This window comes from Girardinichthys multiradiatus, chromosome Y (genome assembly GCF_021462225.1).
Source record: "Girardinichthys multiradiatus isolate DD_20200921_A chromosome Y, DD_fGirMul_XY1, whole genome shotgun sequence".
Classification (NCBI taxonomy): Eukaryota; Metazoa; Chordata; class Actinopteri; order Cyprinodontiformes; family Goodeidae; genus Girardinichthys; species Girardinichthys multiradiatus.
In genome coordinates, this window is record NC_061818.1 from 31,209,998 (window position 1) to 31,230,618 (window position 20,621).

The following is a 20,621-nucleotide window of genomic DNA, read 5'->3' on the forward strand; positions in this document are numbered from 1 at the left end:
GAGCGAGCTGGAGAGAAAAAGGGGACATAACCGCACCAACCTTTGACGCGATGGGGGAGCAAGAGGGTGGGTGTGGGGTCTCTGTAGCTACTGCCGTATAAAAAGCCAAGCCTGAGAAAACCGCACCACAAACTCACCACACACACATACACACACATACTCACAGTGGCTGCTCTGTATCTCTCACGTTCACCCACTCTCATTATTCTCTTCCTCTCCCTCTCTCTGTCTCGCTCCCTCTGTCTCTCACTCCATTCCTCTGGGCTCTGCATATTTCTTGCTTCTTCTCACAAGTCACATTGTGTTTGTAAGTATGCGCTGAATGTCTCCCTGTGTATGCTTGGGTTTCCTTAAGTCTTTTTCTATGTTTGAGTGACTGCTTGCCTACTTGAGTGTGAGTGAGTGGAGAAGTGAGCTGTATTAAGTGTATGTGGGTCTCTGTCTCTCCCTCACACACTCGCGGCTCCTCTTGCAACTCTTCCTGGGATCTCCAGGTCCCTTTCCTCGGTGACAGGCTCCCCACACTAAACAGTCACCATTTCCGCCCCCGGGAGACCCACTCTGGCTGCGCAGCCCCTTCCCCGACTCAGCATCGGGAGGAAGACCCTGGTGGCGGCTGCTGTGGGGGTTATGCTGGTCCTGGTGCTGGTGGTGCTCATCCCTGTGCTTGTCAGCTCCGTGAGTACAGATGCCAGCCACTATGAGATGCTGGGCACCTGTCGAATGGTGTGCGACCCTTACACGAACAAGGGCACTCCAGCCAGCAGCACCAGCTCCACTGGTCTGCAGGGAGAGGCAGAGGCACTAACTGACCACAGCAATGTTCTGCCACCATCCACCCTGCAGCAGGGTCCGCAGGGAAAGCCTGGCAGGCCAGGAAAGCCAGGGCCACCTGGACCACCTGGACCCCCCGGACCACCTGGTGAACCGGGGCTACCAGGGCCCCCAGGTGACAGAGAGGATCATGGAATTTTGGGTCTGGGGGGTAACGGAGCTATCAGCACAGCCACCTACAGCACAGTGCCCCGGGTGGCTTTCTATGCCGGGCTTAAAAACCCCCATGAAGGCTACGAGATCCTAAAGTTTGACGACGTGGTCACCAATCTTGGCAACAACTACGATGGCATTTCGGGCAAGTTCATTTGCAGCATACCGGGTACATACTTCTTCATCTACCATGTGCTGATGAGAGGAGGGGATGGCACAAGCATGTGGGCAGACCTCTGCAAGAACGGTCAGGTGAGTACTTTAAAAGTTTTTCTGACCTTCTCTTTCTTTCGGTGCTTCCTCTGCAGCTCTCCTGCTTAAAAATCCATGTTTAGCCAAAGTGAAAGCCTCCAAATAAAAGGGAAACATTGTGAAAAGAAGCGGGGCATTTGTAGTCCAGTTGAAAGCTCACAGCTGTGGCGCACATCACGCCTGGAGATAAAAAAAAAAAAAAAAAAAAGTGATGACTGGTTGCAAAGTGTCTCTTCCTCGAGTAACGCGTCCCGAGATAACCGCGCGTCGAGATCCAGAATATGGTGCGGGCTGAGTGCGGAGAGCGAGCAAATCCTTTATTCTTTCATCGGAAAACGTTCTGAAGATCCGCTATTTTCCTCTCTGTCTCTCTTCCAGTCTGTTTATCAAAAATTGGTGTAATTCAACGGTAGTTTGTGGCAAGTTGTTATTTGCATCTCTTCAGAGAAGGGATGGAAATTAAATGAACAGAGCTGCAAAAAGCAATAATGACGTCCTCTCACCCTGTATTTACTTTTATTTTATTTTAAGCATGCATCAGCGGTTTTTGTTATTGTTATTATTAATTTGTTGAGTCGCAGTTAGTCTTGTGACAAATTAACTTTTGGAGACGCTGCTGCAGAGAGGGGAGATGAACAAGCCGCATCAAATGCGAAAGCTTCGCGGAATCCGTTGCCTTACCGCGCCTGTATCCTGCCACTTTCAAAGTCACGTTAAATGCGTTTATGTGGTTTATTCTCGTCCACTTTGAGGTTTAATTTTCTAATATTATTGTGCGCCCTGAAGGGTCCTCTACAAACGCCCCCGTCTGCACTTTACAACTTCCAGCCGTCCGTCAGATCTTTTCTCTTCAAAGTGGCGCCAGCAAACGTTTTTGACAGTAAAACGCGTTGCTTTTTTAACTTTTTGACAGTGAAAGTATATTTTAGATACGAATATGTTGCGGATATAACTGTTATTGATCTGACAGAATGTGTCCAAACTATACCGGATCAATCACGCATATAAAAACAACAAATCATTTTATGCTATTTTGTAATCATATGACCCTCAATACAGTGACATCAAATTAATAATTTCTGGCATCTGTGGGCAATATAATATGAAATAATCAGAAATTACAAATTAGGATGTCTTATTGTGTTCCCCTTCCCCAAAATGCATCTTCAATGCATAAAATGATGCTTAACAAGCTCATCAGCACTTTGTTTCTTGTCACATAAAATCACAGTAAATCATGCACACAGAGATGCACTGATGTGATGAGACATAAAGCTGCTGGAATATATTCAGTCTTTTGCAGCACATAACTTCTTTCACAAATTAATACATAAAACACATTAATCATTCATCTTAGACTTAATCATTCTAGAGGCTTGTAATTTACAGAGATGAGTCTCATCTGTGGAGAAAACATTGTCAAAATAAATCATAAAAATTGTTTCAAACAGAACCAACTCCAGGCATCATGTTTTCAATCAAATATTTTTAAGGGCCTGTGCCTTGTGCCCATATGCTCAAAAATAATACACACACAGATCTGACACCAAAACCCACGGTGATTTTAAACTATAAGCCAAGACCATATGTGGAGCTCAAATCAGCGTAAACCTTCAGTCTTGCCAAGGGAGCCAGAGGTTAATTTCTTTAACCCAACTATATTCTCAATGAGAAATAAAAAGAAGGTTATGGCAATCCCCTCCTATATATAATGCCTTACTCAACAGTAATGTTTATGGGTGGGTGTAAAACATTGATATATAGAAGGGGAAAAATAACATATGTTCCTATAAAAATGCCTTCTGCTCCTTCCTCATTCTACTCTCAAGAGGAAGGTGTGGAGGTACTAAAGTTAGCAGGTCAATGTTCATCTCCTGAGACCCAGGTAATGTTTTAAAAGAGGCAACTGCTGCTCTGTCTCTGTCCTCCTCTGTCCCATGCATGCACAGCTTATGCATAGATGAGCAGTCTTCTCTGTTTTTATTACGTGGTGTGCTTGGTTTAATGAACAAGCCCCCTGAGTATTAGTTTGTGTAAATGACTGTAAAAGGTTATAAATATTTGTCCAACTTATGCTTCATCACTGATGAAGTACTGAAAGTTGAGCAGAAGCTCCTATGTCCTCTCCGGTGCTTTACTCAGCTCATTAAAGCTGCAAAAAGCTGTTCTGTGAGTGGGGGACAAAGGAGGATAGGGAATTGCAAACAATACCAGTATTTTATCATCTTTTGGACTCAGCAAAGTGTTCGGATTTTCAGAGCCTGTGCAGCTATGTTTTCACCAGCATGTACTCCTTCTAATTGTATAGGTTGCCTTCTTTCTTCTCAGCTTCCACTTGTGCTTCTGTTCACTTGGTACAGCACAACAGAACAACTTGAGCAATTTCCCAGAACTTTAAAAATTTTCAGGCGAGACTTGAACATGCAAACCCACCACACTTCATTCACTTTTCAAATTTCTTGCTGTCTTCAATGCTTGTACTTCATGTTTCTAAGCCTAGGGTCTGAAGCTTGCCTTAATGAATCAACGCATTGCTGTAACGTCTCATGGACACGTTCTCTGGGACTTGGCAGTGACAATGAAGACACATTTTAAGCGGAGGGGATAAGAAAAGAGGGCAGAAAATACACGGTTATTGTGCTATTGTGCCATCTTGCCGATTTAATTGTAATTAAAAAGCTTGAACCAGATCCAGGATGTGTTTGCGCCTCTTCTCTCAGTTCCCTTCTTAATATTGTTATTAATCCGCAAAACCATTTCAGAGTTAATTAAAAGCAATGACTTCAGCGTCAGTCTCAAGAGGACCATAGTGAATAATCGCTCTGTCTCCTCCTTTAATAAGCTTCAATGTCCTTTGTGCACATGTCTCTTCCCTTGCAATTACCACTGCAGTCTCCTCCTTATACCGACACACAAACACCAACACACACGTTCATGCTTTGCCCCCACTACCTCGACCCACCCCAGCTGTGTAGTGCCCTCCAACTCTCCTCTACGGTCCACAGATGCTCACTCCTCTTTAGAAGCACTAAGTTTTCATCTTAAAAAAAAAAACAACTAAGTTTTGTTCCAAAAATGGAAACTGGGGAGAATTGGATCGTGACACCTCAAAATCGATTTACTAAAAACACGGCGCCTTTTGTATTGTTCATTGTTCTCAAGTGATGCATTGCTGTGTAGCAAAATGTGTAAAAGTATGCTGTCTCCACTTAAACTTTGCTTTTAAGGAAAACTTTTTTCTCCTTCTTCTTTCAACCATTAAGCATTGCTTGGCTTTTAGTACTGTCACATGTCATTTCCTTGTCAAACCATTTGTTACAGACCGTCTCTACTCGTAAAGGCACCTCCAGGAGGTCTTCAGCTCTGATACACATTAACACAGATTGTTTATCTTGTTGCAGCATATCCAGGTGAAACCCACGCACAGTGTTTAGCATCTGGTGACAATTCCAACATTAAATACAGAAGCTGAGCCATCTGGATTGGATCTGCTGTTTTGAGTGTCAGAAGGATGTTAATAATAAAAAGAGATGTCAGTAAACCAATAAAGATAACAACATACAGTTTCTCTAAAATATTTTTAACTCAAAACATTCACACAATGGCAATACTTGATTTAACTTGATTGATTTTAGCATTCTGGTAATGTTTAGACCTGCGATTCTTCGTTGTGCACTGAGGACCCTTTGTGTGTTTGCTTGGTGCAATAGAGGCACTCTGTCTGAAAGAGACAAGCGGGGTTTGAGAAAGCCACCCTTAGTCCCTTAGCCTTTTTGCCTGTGGTATTGATCCCCTTATGCACAATGTGTATGTGTGAGAATGCATGCTTTTCTTTCCTTCCTCTGACAGACCTGTTTCTTTCCGGGACATGTGTATATAATGGCACTTCTTCTATAATCAGCCTGAGACGTAGTGGAGGCGGACCTTTGGCCTTGATCTGCTGTGTAATTGGACATTGGATTTGACACTCTGCCGAGTGGAACATTAGAGCTGGTCTAATTCGGTGCAAGAGCTATTAAATGAAGATTGGCCCACGTTGTTAGAAAATACCACACAGATTGGAAATGTCAAGATGACATCGGGTTGTCATCTGGAAGCACGCTGAAGAAAATCTATCATTTCTTGGAGAAGCTTTTAAAGTTGTTTGAAAACTGCCCAACATTTTCTCTGTTAGAAGTCAATTACTTCCTAAAATGTTCACATACTTCAGCATTGCATCTTAATTCATTTTCAGTGTAATCACTTGGTTGGTGCTTATTTTGCATGCATTGCTTCATCAATGCAGAGCAGCATATAAGTGATTGATCTGTGGCTCTGCAGAGGTGTTAAGGAAGCCTAGCGTCCTTCAGCTTATCTGCACTGTTGGTGTCTCTCATTCTACCCAAGACACTACTCCATAGATTCTCTATGGACTTACGTGATTAATAGTACCTCTGGCAGTGTGGGAAGGGACCAAGTCCTGCTGGAAAATAAAATCAGCATCTCCAAAAAGCTTGTCAGCAGAAGGAAGCAAGAAATGTTCTGTAATTTTCTGGTAGAAAGCTGTGCTAACTTTGGCCTTGATAAAACACACTGGATGAACACCAGCAGATAATATGGCTCCCCAAATCCCCACTAACAATGGAAACTTCATACTGATCTTAAAGTGTTTCAGATTCTTTGCCTCTTATATTCCCCCCAAAAATACATCTATTTAATTTTAAGTGGATTGTGGACCTGAGCAACAGTAAATTTGTTCTAGCCTTCAGCAAAGTAAGATGCCTTCTAATGCTAACTGAAAGCCTATGTCCTGAATATGTCTGCGTGTAGTGGCTCCTGAAACACGGTCTCCAGCTGCAGCCCAACCTTGCCAATTTCTCTTAAACTTTTGAATGTTCTTTGTTTTATAACCATCTCAAGACTGCGGTTCTCACTGTTATGTCTGCCCCTTTCCTAGCACCTTTTTCCTTCCTGTCAACTTTCAATTAATATGATTGGATACAGCATTCTGTGAACAACCTGCTCCTGTAATAATAACTGTTGTGGCTTACCGTAATTGAAGAGGGTGTCAACTGCCTGCTTTCAAGTAAGCAAACATAACATTGCCCTATAATATTTTTGTATTAGCAATCCTTTTTAATTCCCCTTATCTAATATGATTTCTTTAGCTGTAAATGTAAATTAGCAGTAAAGAACGTCTGGAATCTATAATATATGGGTTTCACTTTATGAGGTAAATTGCTGAACTCAACTAAACTTTTCAGTGGTGTTCCAATTTATTGAGATACACCTGTACATCTTTTTAAATGAAGAACCATTACAACTTGACAGCACACAAACTCCCCATGCAAGCATTTATGTGAATAGGAAGTGCATGATATTATGCTAATTTCTATTGTCTCATGTACAGAGCGAGCCAAAACAAACTAAAATAGGCTGGTCTCCTGTGACTGGCTGACTCAAGGATGCAGTGATGTTGACTCACAAAGCTTCTTCATTATAATGAGGACCATATGGGAGATTGACAAGTGCACCAGAACCTCTTATGCAAACATATCGCTCTTTGTTTCTCCCCACGCCCCTGACATTTAGATGTCCCCTGAATTCAGCCTTCACTGATACCCACAATTATCCTCTCCCTCTTAACAGGAAGGCTGCAAGTCGATGACTTAAAATGGCTTAGCTGTCTGCTGCATAACTCAGAGTGCTTAGCACCTATTGCCCTCCTCAAATTTAAAACAGTTGAAACTGCCAAGAGAGTATTGGCCGCTATATGAAAAACATACATCATAAGCAACCTGCCAGGATCCCCTTCAATCCAATACAGAAACCCTTATTCTCAAATAGTCCTTTTTTATGATCTGTGTGCCTCAGGGCTTTCAAGGAACTCAACTGTAAAAATGGGCCTTTTGTTAAGGACTCAACTCAGACAGTTCAGTGAGCGGTGATCAAGGGTTTGGTGTTGGTGGCTGAAAACCTTAGTAATTAACTGAGTGTGATGAGTCAGACACAGGAAAGAAAAGAGGGGCTGGATTTTAGGTCAGAGTTCATGCCCTTTTATCCAGCCCTGTTTTCTATCAGCAGAGCTATCCGTTTCCATTACCGGCCTGCATTCTGTCTGTTTGTAGTATTCTGAATGCAAGAAATTGGGATACATGCAATAAACTGATGAAATATTGCACCAGATGAAATATTGGGACCACTAAGTATGTTTTACAGGAGGGAGAGAGATTTTTGTGCAGTAATGCTGATTTGTTTTAAAGTAGGCTGCACAGGTATGAGGAAAACAGCTGGTGAAATTAATTCAGGAGATTTTTTTTCTCTCCCGTCTGACAGATGGCAAATCTCCTGTTACCATTTCATTTTTCTTATCCTGTTTTCACTTAGGTTTCCTCTGGCAAATGAACCTGTAACACATGGTGCTTTGTGAAATGACAATTCTCTTGCATATCATCGTAGTTTCCTGGTGTCATTATTTTAGTAAAATATTACCACCCCTGTGTATGCGTGTAATCAAGAAAAAGAAGGGTGGGGGGCTTGTCTCCGGGTTTTATTCTTGTTACTGTGTGGTTTTTATATGTATATGGCTGGGAAATGTTGGATCAGGGCTCAGAAGTGAAGGCAAAGCCATCTAAGCTGCCATTAGGCATGCTGTTCACGGCTGGAATGTTCAAACACAATTAGACGGCTGCACACTTTGATTTAAGAAGGACCAATAGACTGGTTGATCCAAAATGGCGGTTCAACACAAAGTCAACAAATCCCCCCAACACAGAAGCCTCAAGACACATCCTTGTCAGTGAGACAAAGCCTTTTTGTAAGATATTTGCCAGATAATTGCCCCCGGTGCGACATTTCCAACTTTTCAAACAGATCAAAAGTTAAAGTATGATTATTTTTATGAGCGGATTTATAATTCATGCATTGTGAAATGGTATGCTGATTGAGCACAAAGTCTTTTATGATTAAGGTTGGGTGTCAAGTCTCTTATTCTGAGCCATGAACTCAAGTGTGGCACATATTACTCACATGAGTGTATTATTTTTCACAACTGTGACGTTCACATTTAGATTGCAGAAGTTAGTAAGTTTGGAGAATCAGGCGTGCCTTAACTAGTAAATCAAAAAAACAGCCTTGGATTTTCTGTCCACAGACAGAATATTATTCAATCAAAGCCATCAGGATCACAATGTGACGGATGCAAACACGCACGAGCAGCCACAAGGAAGACAACATCGCTGACACCTCATTTACCATCACTGAGGCAGTCGCCTGCGGCCTCACGCTTTGTTTGTCCTGTCAAAGTTCTTCTACATATTCTGTGTCAAGGTCGCGCAGTGCCAGTCGGCTGTTTGTCCTGCTCATCACAGGCTACATATCTGCCACGCTGCCTGCATATGAACCCTGTGCTCATATTCCTAACAAGCTCTCTGCACGGCGAGGAGAAAAACAAAAACACAAGGAGAAAAAAAAGCTCAGAGAAGAGCCCCCCTTCCTCATTGTTTCGAAAATAGAGTATTTATTCATGCATGTGTGTCACTAAAAGCAAAAGGAGGTAGGCTGCAGCAGTTAGCCTCTGATGGGTGTGAAAACCATTAGAACAAAACAACCAAAATAAAACAAGAATACTGCTGTGGAAGAGCCTGGATTTTAAGGGATTTTACTCTTACTGATGATTTACTTATTCACTTGCTTTGCATGACTCTCCTCAAACGACAAAAAAAAAAACAAGCAAGTAAACCCTAAAAAAAATCATAATGGGACCAAAAAGAAAAGTAAAAATGCATCTCTTTTCAAACCTAAGAGAATTTCTCTACTATATGACAAATTTGTGACATTGCCAGAGGTACCAGGCTTCTGTACACCTACCTGCGATCAAATATTTTGAGAAAATTTTATTAAAAGTCCCACCTGACAAATCCTCCAGAGCCGTCATCAGCTGCCTCTTCCCGCAGGCCCACATCACTAACCCTCTAATAAGATGGTGTTTACTTTGCACACTCGTGGCATGCCGTATCATATTAATATGCACCGGACGCCCGCATCTGAGAATCAAAGTGGGAGATGTTGTTTGCACATAGATATGAACTGTGCAATATTTAATCATGCGGATAAATAATAATTTAAAATGACTATTTTCTATATATGACTTCTGGATCTCACAACCTTTTCCAAGACTTGCACAGTTCAGATTTGTAGTGACAGCTCCGCTTACTGTCCAGGCCTGCTTTGGAGAAGTCTTCAGCACCTCATTGTTTCCAGCACGATTTTGTTGCGACTGTGAGGTCAACATTTAACTGCCCGTGAAGACTAAATGTGAAGTTTGCTGTTTTCAGTGATGGACAATGTCAGAAAATAATGTTCATGTAATTATAGAACTAGCTCCACAAAGACACTGAAATGAGCAAATGAAATATCCCTTTAAATCTCATTAAGTATTTGATTAAAAAAATAAAGCAAAGGTCTCTACTCCTTTCAAAGACTAACTACTTTATACATTTATTTTTTGTAAAGAGGGTCTAAGGTGGTTTATATTTAACAAGATGATAAAATACATTTCTTAACCTAACATTTAGAGAATTTGACTAGCTCTTATCAAGGTGAAATTTGAAGTACTTCTGGGTCTTTTTACATAGTTAGGAACCTTCATGAGAAGAAAGAAAGAAAGAAAGAAAGAAAGAAAGAAAGAAAGAAAGAAAGAAAGATTATTCAAGCTTGAAAGTGTGTGGGAGGGCACTCCGGATGAGGTCAAGGCTTACCAACTCCAATGTGATCTCATGGCTTTATGCGGCCTCTGTTCTGTTCATGTATGTTCTTATTCATTAAGAAGCTCAGTTTAAAAGGCAGACAAAGTGCTGATGCATCTTCAATTCAGTGAGCTGAGAGTAAAGCGAAGAACATCTGTGACTTTTTTTAATCACACAGAGAAATGAGAGTCTGATAACTTATAAGGAGGCTTTAAAGGAACTCTAAGAGGGGGAATATTATTCTGAAAAACTAACATGATAATATAAGACGGTGCGAGATGTAAAAGCATAGCTGCAAGTGGTACATGTTTGAACCTACTGTGTTATGTTTGAAAATCCTATCTGTAACATCTCATCTCACCATGGAAGAAGCTCTTGTCCTGGGTGGCTTTTGAAAAAGGCTATACAAAAAAAAGTATTATTATATAATATAATTGTATTATTATTATTATTAATTATTATTATTCTGCTGTGAGGAGTTGAATTATTAACAAATACTTTTGCTCAGGATCTGAATTGTCCAGGTTATAAATAAAGAGCCACAAACACGAGGTTTCACTCCTGAAATCTTTTTCTTTTAGCCAGTAGTTCAACAATAGTTTTATTCTGTGACCTGTGGCAGCCGCGTCTGTGAGTCTCTCATTGTGTTCCTCGAGAAAACAAGGCTCTGAAATGTTTGCCACAATGTTTTTCCTCTTTAAAGCTAACTCTTTTAACACTAGAGCCAATTTAAATGGCTACAGTGAGTGTTTGTGCATTCTCCTGTAGCAGCTAATCAAACCACTGGCTGCTGAGTTTATGCAAGTAAATCTTTGCGTTTGCTATTTTATTTTGTTCTTTTCATTCCTATGTACATCTTCTGTACAAATTAATGTTCCAGCTGTAGGTTTTAAAAATACCTGGAGAAGACGACCTTGAAACTCTTTGTATTGACAAAAGAATGTGGAAAGTGAAAAATGCTTGTATCCTGCATACACCTTTACTGAGGAATATGTACACAAAAACCAGACCTGAGCAAAAATACAGACAATACATTTAAAAACTGAACTAGTTGTTGACATAAATAGTTTCAGGAGTTCATTCATTTAAGAAAAACTGTTACTTTCTGTATTGTCTATATTGCTCCCTTCTTCTAACATATGTCTATACAACTGCTGCTTTCAAACCTTAAGCAGACCAACTCATTATTGGGAATTCTCCATGCCCCCCAACCTGCCATTGAGGAACTTTGCAGGCTGACCTCAGACAAGCCAGAGTGGTCTCAAGTTCATATAATGAGCCACAAAAAAGAAAGGAAAAAAAAAACTTTTCAAATGCATGGGAACTATTGATTTTGATCTGCCCCTACTAAAAAGACTAAGTGACTAATAGGCTTGTTTAACCACTGGTTCTATCGAATGATGTACGATGCTTTACTTTTTTTCCTCTTTGGAGAAAATAATGATCTTTTTTTTTAATTCAACTCAATTTAGGTAACAAATGGTGCAGCTGTCTTAGTTAGTAGCTGTTTAATAGCACTGAGAGTGCTATAATAGTAGTGCAGACAATAAGTGGAGTTTGCGAATATCAGCGTTGGGCATGAACACATCTATTAGTAGAGTTTACTCTTTTGGAGAACTTTAATTCGGTTTTCTATAAAATAAGCTTTAACTGGCAACATTTAACAGAGCTCTATTTGGGATTGAGCTCTACTATAAACTTTGAAAAGCTTCGAAGAAACAGCTTCTTTATACAGAAAACAGTTGTGATATTTAAAGCACAGGAATTGGGTTGAACACATTTGTCCATGTAATTCAGGCTCTATGGGGACCTGCTGTTTAAACCTGATAATGTCATTTTCTTCTGTGTTTTAAGTGTAACAACACAAACTGAAAGCTTGTTCCATAACTATCTAAACCATGGGATTAGTTAGATCTGGGCATTTAGCACTCAAGCCCAACGATTTTTTTTAAATAGCCTCAGATCTTTTGAATGAAAGAAACTAGTGTCCTCTTCAGAAAAAGTGATGACACACTGGACATGGTGCCTGCTATTTTGCACACATGTTGCAGCTTGACTATGCTCACACAGTGAGGGGTCCTGCTGCAGACTACGTAGATAGACAACATTGGGTACAGGTGGCTGGCGAAGGTTCTTACATTGTCTTAGTTCACTAGTCATGCGGTTATTAAAACGTTTTTCTAAGTTCGAGAAGTGGAGCTGAGACTTTTGGAGGACAAGAAGTTCCTTCCTGTTCTGCAGTATCAGTAGAGCTAAGCTGTTTCATCCACAGGTTGGAAGGCATTTATATTTTATCCTCAGTTGAGGGTCTGAAACGTTTTTGTCATTTATGAAACAGGAAATATTTAATCTGTTGGAGCATACATCCATTTTCTTTACTCGCTTATAGTCACGGGGCCCAGTGGGCTGGTGCCTGTCTCCAGTGGTCAATGGGGAAGAGAAGGATGCTGGACTGGTCACTATTTCATCTCAGGGCAATACAAAGACACACAGGACAGAAAAGCATGCACACACACATAGACACACACCTAAGGGGAATTTGGAGTAACCATTTAACCAAGTAGTCATGTGTTTTTTTGACTGTGGAAGGAGAAAACCCACGCATGCAACTCCATGCAGAAAAACCATAGGCCAAGACTTGATCCCAGAACATATTACTGCAAGGCAGCATACCCCCAACTACATTACCATGCAGCCCTCTGTTAGGGCCGATAACAGCAAAAAAGCCTAACATGATAAAATAGCTAAAAAACCAAATATAAAAATATACATTTTCAAGCATCTATTATTGGCCTTTTTATCTTTTCTTTAGGAGCCAGACTTTTTACAGTGAAGTTCTTTTGGTTTCCTTTTCCCCTATTTATTGTCCATTGCTTATCCCGTACAGATTTTCTGGTCTTAGTTATATATCACTGGGGACGAACTGGACCTGTCTGTCTTGAAAAGTGACTAGAGATAAAATATGTTGTGGTAATAAACTGAGTTGAATTAAACGGAACCAAATGGTGCCTGAACATGAGAGCAGATTTTGCATTGTGTCCTTTACAAAGCAGCACAGCGGACCAAAAGAAGAGCTTAACTAGAAAAAAAGTTGAAAATCTGCAGCAGAAACCTGACAGAAGACCTGAAAGAAGCATCACACTTCATTTAATCTTCTACTTTATGTTGTTTTTGTCTGAGTAATTCATAGGTCAGAGTAATTGGCTGAACAAGCAAGAAAAAGGTGAAGTGAGCCTCCCCTCCTCATTGTGAAGTACAACATACATTTCTCATAAACAAAAGAAAATACCTTTGAGATGCTTTTTAAAAATCTAACAATGAAGTTTGTCTCAGTTACAAAGAGAAACAGCAATAAAGATAAAATTGTTGTATAACAGTAAAAAACTACTAGCAAAGAGGAAGGATGAACATATTCTTTTGTTTAATTTAGTTTACATTCCTTCAAAAACCCACCACGTAGGCAGAGAACTGGTACAACAAGACCTATATTATGTTCTTTAAATAAAATACTTTAAAATGTATGCTACTGTTGTTGGAAATGTAAAATATTTCTGGGCCGGGCTAAACCTGCAATGTTTTAGGTTCCTAACAATGCCTCTGACAGAAACCATCTGCATCCATTTCTGTTGTTACTACGAAGGTCCCAGGGTTTGCAGAGGGGTTAATGTTTTCTCTCATGTTTAATGTTGCTGACTGAACACTGTGGAATTAAGTAAAGTCAAAGTAACAGTGCTGCTGTTGTATGTTAATTACATGAGTCAAGATTATTTCATCTTATTAAAAAAAAAAGGAACACCAGTTCTGTAGTTCTTTAAGGGTGGCCACAAATAAAATACAGTTTCAATGGGAAGATTTCAAACGTTTTGCTTTCTGATAACTAAAGCATAAAAATATCAGAGTTAGAGCAGCTTATATGTGAGTTTGGCCACATTATAATATCATTTATGTGAAGAGAACAGCAGAAAATTAAAATGATGTGTGTGAATGTATGTGAATGCCAGGTGATGATGTAATCTAAATGCTAAACAATGTGATCTGCAAATTATTAAAAACTTAATTTTAAGAAATTGATAAATGAACAACAACAAATTAATTGAACATAGTTTTCAAGGTTTAGAGGCTGATATATGAACATGAATTAATTCAGTTTTAACCATGTGAACTCAACTTAGAACTAGTTCTTGGTGAAGGTGAACTGGCGCCACAGTGATGACACTAAAATTTATTACCAGCAATGATACAAATGAACCCAAATCTGCTGCTCACTTTAGTATTCTGGTTTAAGGGTAGATTCTGCTTTTTGTAAGCATATAAATGCCACAGATCTAAAAATCAGCTGTGCTGCGCATGTTCTGCACAATTAGTGACTAGTAAATTAATATAGAGAAACATGGAAGAATCTCTGTTCTATTTCTGCTGCAATCAAAATCAGCCAATGTGACAAAGAAAGTGTAAAATTCAATTTAATAAAGGTCTAAATAACATTATTTTGACAGTTTGTGATGCATAGACACTAACTGACCCTGATGAAACCCTGCCAGGGCTCCACTGTAAGCACATCCATATCTTACTTGTTCCAGAAGTGTATTGCTTTCAGTCTGGTTTTCATTATATATTGATGTTAAAGTGGAATGAGATCAAGTGGCACTGTTGCACTGCAGAGTGTCATTGATTATCTAAATCTGTCCTTTAGCAAACATCTCCATTGTCCAAGAGGAATAAAGAAAAGCAAGGAGTGTGCTCACCTCTAATGGGCATAAACACCTCCAGGAAACTTTAATTCTGCGTTGGTCTTTTTACTTCAAATTCAAGTCAATTTAAAGTTTATTTAAAAAGCAAAATGCAGCAGACTTCAAAGTCTTTTTTTGAAGATACTCAAATATGACCAAACTAATTTAATGAAATAACATTTCAAGCTGTCTAACTTAATACTAAACAGTAACTTACAGTAGTACAGTAATACTAACTACACAAATTCTAAACTTTTTATTTTACCCCTCAATAGTTTAATTTTGAAAAAACAAATAGGCATAATGTAATATATTTTCTTTAACACAGCAACATAATATAAGATCCTTATGGTGCACTTTTCATATCTAAAATACACCACTTGTGTTCATTTGTGCCACTCATACACACAAACCACATGCATGAAAATTAAGCTGTTGTTTTAGGACTTGTGTGGCTCTGAAACTTCCTCTCCAGAGAGACGCTGAATGTTTGTAGTGGAGCTCTTAATTACCCAGGACAGGATATTGAGAAGTTTCACCGAATGCCCTGTAGTCAGACTCACATATCCACTCTTACAGAAATACACTCTGTGAACAGAGATGGAAAAATACTTCTCCTTTATTTACTTATTATGCAGATCATTCCCCTGAGTCGTGCCAGTTGTTATCAGATATTCCCGCTTATCTTAAGGGAGATCCGGGATTGTTAATATTTTGATTTTATTCTGTATTTCCTTCATAATGAAAAACCGTGTGAGTCTGCCTTGCTGTTGAGCATCTGAGACTCTTTCTTTCTATGGACCTTTTATTCCAAGGTTAAATCTTAGTATTTTTTCTCTCCTCTTCTTCCCCTTTCTTTATGAAAGACCACTGGCTCAATTGAAACCATAAATCTGCTTGACAGAGGGGCCTGAGGTTTGACTGTCCCTCTTGTAGGTCCTATGGGTTAAATGTCAGCCCTGTCCAGTAATTCTTTAAACTTCACACTTTAAAACTTTTCAAGAGTCACCAAATTTAGAGTTAGTTTTTTTTTTTTTTTCCTTTGTCACTGTTTTAGCTTCAGTTATTTGACTGCATTTGAATTAGCTGAGTGTAGTAGACATTTTACCTTCAAAAATGCCCTTCTCTTAGTAAATTCTATTCATGGCATTGAAACATTGTTTTATGTGGTCTCATATTTAATATCATTAATTTATTTTCTTTAAATTGTAAATTATCATACATAAAACAGCCAGTCAATCAGAAATAAGGACAGAAAGCAAAAAGTAGTATTTATCGAAGTATTTCAGACAGTTACTACACAATTTAAGGAGGACCTACTGTATATGTTTACTGTGTCTTGCAAAAGTATTCACACCAATGGAACTTCTCCACATTTTAACAACAAGCAGTGATTTTAATGGGATTCAGTGAGATAGATTAACACAAACCAGTGCATAATTGTTAAATGTAAGAAGAATGAATAAAAATCTGAGTGAAGAAAATTGTGGAGTGCATTTGTATTTACACATCACCTCAAATAGATCATGCCCATTGAGAAACAAGGTGGCAGTATCATGTTGTGTGGAGGCTTCTCTTCAGCAGGCACAAGAAATGTAATCATAACTGATGGGGCAGTAGTGCAACTAAACATGGGCACTCCTAAACAAAAATCCTGCTAAAGGCTGTAAAACACTTGAGACTTACGTGGAGAATTCCCTTTCAGCTGAAATATGACCATACAACTACAGGAATCTACAGAACTACATTACCATGTTTTAGATGTATACATGGCAGCCTCACTTCTTTCAGTCTGCCCCAGGGTAGCTGTGGCTACAATGTAGCTTACCACTGTCAGTGTGTGAATGTGTGTATGAATGGGTGAATGACTGAATGTAATGTGAAGCGCTTTTGGGTCTCTGGGGACTTGATGAAACGCTTTACAAGTTCAGGCTATTTACCATTTACATTGTTATGTGGAAAAAGGCACCAACGTCCGAAGTCCAGAACTACAACAATTTTTAATCTGTGGCAAGACAAGATAGATGTTTACAGATGCTCTCCATCCAATTTGACTGCGCTTGAGCTATTTTTGCAAACAAGAATTGACAAGTTCCAGTCTCCAATTGTGCAAAGCTAGTAAATACATACTGTACCTTAAAAGACCTCAAGCTGTAATTGCAGCCATAGGTGGCAAACAGTTTTAAAAGTCAAGTCATTTGCCTGGCACCTCATAATTACATGCTACGTTGTGTTGTTCTGTCACACAAAACCACAATAAAATACAATGAAGTTTGTGATCTTAACATAAAAAAGTGTGAAAATGTCCTTGTCCATCACATTAAATATACATACACATAAAAAAACACTGAAGTTTTATGATGCAATAAAATGGCTAAAAATCTAAGGTGGTTAAATATTTATGCAAGGCACTTTCAAAGACAATTAAGCTTCAAGAGGTAGTTTTGTACAAGATATGACCTTTTTTGTCTGAATAATTTATAATCCATTTCAGGGAAATGTGCTAACTTTGATATTTTCCTGGAGCCTCTTGTTTTTTTGTTTATGATAAACCCAGGGCAGTGAAATTGCAGATAAAAACAGGCATTGGTTGTAAAGTAATATTTAGTGACCTTTTTACATTCAAACAATATATAGTTGTGGTATATTGTGATACATTTATTTCCAACCACTTCAACACAGCTTTTCTAAACGAGCCTCTAATTTATAATGAAACACAAAAATATAGAACCACAGCCATTTGCACTGGCTTTAACCGAGTTGAGTACTTGTAATGCACCCTAATTTAGAGATACTGTATCACTGTCCCTCCATCCTGATTACATATTTTAGCTTTTACTGTAGAAAATATAAAAAACTTAAATTTATATCATTCAATCTATCTGTCTATCTATGTATCCTTCTAAAAATGGCATCTTAACTATTGTTCATATGAATGTCCTGTCTAAATCAGGTCTTGTAGCTCATATTTAAAATGAGATTACCTCCAAATTTAGTACCTAGCTGTCTGAAAAGGAAGATAGACTGACAACTGATTCAGAACATATTCTGGTGGAATTGAGCTATGTATGCACACATGGTGTAACTAACAAGCCTATCTGTTCCCCTTCCTATTGCACCACTTCTGCAGGTTCGTGCAAGTGCCATTGCCCAAGATGCTGACCAGAACTATGACTACGCCTCAAACAGTGTCATCCTCCATCTGGACGCAGGCGATGAGGTGTACATCAAACTAGATGGCGGCAAAGCCCACGGCGGCAACAACAACAAGTACAGCACCTTCTCTGGCTTCATCCTTTACGCAGACTGAGAACAAATAGACAGAGACTGTCAAAAGAGGATACTCAAAGGCAGAGTTTCATGACAAGGGGTGAGACTTTGTGTGTGTTAAAAAAAGCCAGAATGCTTTCTAGTTTTCCGAATTCTCTCCATCATTGCAGTCACCTCTGCTTCATATCCATCAGCCAAGACATTCAGGCTCCACAGCCAAGCCCGGATGGAAAGCTCTCAGAGGACACACTAAGACCAGCTAGCAGGTGGCGTGGGAGGAGTGGGATGTTAGATGGGCTGGTTTTCCGCACCCCTTGCCACATTACCGACGTGTCAGAAGCTCCTCACTTACAGCGTCTCTCCTCTTTAGCCCTGCTCCATTGCACAGAGATATCAACAGAAACGACAACCCTGCAAAAGTGGATGATTTCACCTGTTTACTCCACAGTGGCAGCAGTCAGCTGTACCTTCAGTGGACTGGACTGACTGAAGCTTGTAGTGTTGTTCCGTGCAAATTTACCTAGATTGTGTTTTTATTTTGTTGACATGCATACTATTCTACACAAAAGAGATCTAGAAAAAAAATAATACATTTGTCCCTTGTGAAGATATCCTGTTTGAATGAGAGATGTTAATCGTGATGCATATAAGAGATCTAACAGTTGGAAAAGAAATATTTAAATCAAGACTTTCAGTATTCTATTGCAGTGGGTGTTTTTTCCTTATTGGGTATTACAAGGTATCTACTGTATATATTATTCATGTGGAGAATAATTATACATTCTGCACTTTCAATATATATTAAAAAGGTAACATCACGTATAGATAATGCCCCTCTCACTCTGTTTCTTGCACTGTCACACAATGTCCTGCTTCTGTTCGGATTAAAGCAGACTTTAAATAATCTTTTCATTGTTCTGGCTTCATGTTGAAGCTCCAGTTGGCACAACAAGCCATGTGAAGAAGTTAAATCTTAGGATTCAAGGGTCGCATAGCACTGATACTTTCTTCTTCTGTGCTGCCCTGGTCTTTGAGCTTTCTTAGGCAGCAAAAAAATAAATAAATTGGGCTTTTGATGCAGAGAGCAGAAGGGAGAGTCCACCAGATGGGGAGGTAAAGAAGGCACGGGAGCAGTGTAACAGTGAGTGCGCAGATTTTCTGTTTCAGTGCATTTTGCTGGATGTCATCTATTCATTAGCTGCATATGCAGTGACATACAGACACTGTTGGTAAGATATATTCAACATAGTGGCCTGACAGATTGTATGGTGATGAAACTGATTGGATTGGTGAACATGCCTCTCGCAAGTCTGAGTGTGTTTATGTGTGTGTGTATGAAGCAGTACATGTGCATATCAGTGCTTGTCTGCCGTTTAGCATGTGCCGTGCCACAACATCATTGTTTGGTTTTTTTTCTCTTTCTCCAGAGTTGTAGTATGCTAGGCTACAGCCAATGACAGATATTTACTGGGCAGCCAATGAGATTGTGCTCTTTAGGGTGGAGCCTCTATAGATACAGAGAGAAAAACAAACAGCTTGTAATTGAAATCTATGACTTGTTTATCATATCTTTTGGAACTGTTGAATACATTTAAATAATAAATGGGATTTTATTTTTGAGTGACTCGTCTCAAGAGAGTTCTTGAATCCCAAATACACTAATTAGGGGGAACATGATTTTCAAAGGATCTAATTCACTCTGCGAGACTAACTAGCTAAAGCAAACATTATGCCTGGAAAATTGTGTTTCTTGTTCTGTGTAAACATTGAATCCTAATAATGGACTCACAGAGAAAACAATAATAATAAAAAAAAGATCCCTTCAGCTGATCCCTAGTCTATCTTATGCCTTAAAGGAGGGAAGTATATTTAGGGTAAGTGGCATCTTGGGAGAGATGTTTATCCAACCCAAAATTATTCCTGAGCTTCTCTACATCTGGAAAAGGTGCACTTGCAGATAATGACTTTCCAACAATGGCAAAATTAAGTGGTGGAGTTAAAATAACAGCACTCACAAAACTGCTTTGAATGGAGACGAGTCCCTAAGTGAGAGCAGGCTATTCCTCAGTTGGTAATCACAGTGTCTTTTAACAGATTCCCATCGACAGAGGTAAGATATACCCGGTGAGAAAGTGAGGATGGAGGAGAATTTATGGAGGGAGGATAGATAGGTGAGAAGCAGAATATAGCTTGACAAAGACAGATGGAAATATGAGAGAAAGAGTGGGCTATTGAGAGAGGTAATGGGGAGGGAATGGATAGGGAGGAGGAGGAGGGCAAAGTGAAATCTAAGGAAGACAGACAGACAGAGAGGCGTGCTGATGCCGATTTGGGGTGACGAGAGAGGAGTGCCGGATTGTTTTCAGGGTAGACTGATTCCCTATCGGGACTGTGTAAGGTGTCAGGAGAGATTAGTGAGCGTAAAGCTGGAGGGGAGAGGTTGCGATAGCTTTAGATTGGACGAGTGTCAAGGGCTGGACATTCCTCCGACTTGCCAAGAATGGGATGTGACACTGTTTGCCCTACCTTGATCCTTAGAGAAGCATGCAACAATCTGTCTGTCATTTTACTGTTTCCCTGAAGTATGCAACAAGTTAATCACATTCACAGCTTTGGAAATTAGCACTTTTACAGTGTAACTTTAAAGACATGAATA

At 39.5% G+C, this 20,621-nt stretch overlaps 2 protein-coding genes across 2 annotated transcripts in view; one reads left to right on the top strand and one right to left on the bottom strand.

The window, feature by feature from the left end:
* LOC124864169 (bryoporin-like) overlaps positions 1-272 on the bottom strand; it is a 77,957-nt gene extending 77,685 nt beyond the window's left edge. The window contains exon 1 of the mRNA XM_047358834.1: positions 188-272. Within this exon, the coding sequence (XP_047214790.1) occupies positions 188-272 (85 nt within the window). The remainder of the gene's footprint in view (positions 1-187) is intronic.
* LOC124864514 (C1q-related factor-like) lies at positions 200-18,870 on the top strand. The gene is made up of 2 exons (XM_047359322.1): positions 200-1,239; positions 17,826-18,870. The coding sequence occupies exons 1-2, from the start codon at positions 631-633 to the stop codon at positions 18,003-18,005; spliced, it is 789 nt and encodes a 262-aa protein (XP_047215278.1). The 5' UTR covers positions 200-630; the 3' UTR covers positions 18,006-18,870.
* The last annotated feature ends 1,751 nt before the right edge of the window (positions 18,871-20,621 follow it).

What these genes read in the sequence shown, in the direction of transcription:
- LOC124864514 (XM_047359322.1), top strand. Translation starts at nt 631, where the DNA reads ATGCTGGTCCTGGTGCTGGTGGTGCTCATCCCTGTGCTTGTCAGCTCC. An exon ending in ACCTCTGCAAGAACGGTCAG is followed by an intron (nt 1,240 to 17,825) that starts GTGAGTACTTTA and finishes CCACTTCTGCAG; the next exon opens with GTTCGTGCAAGTGCCATTGC.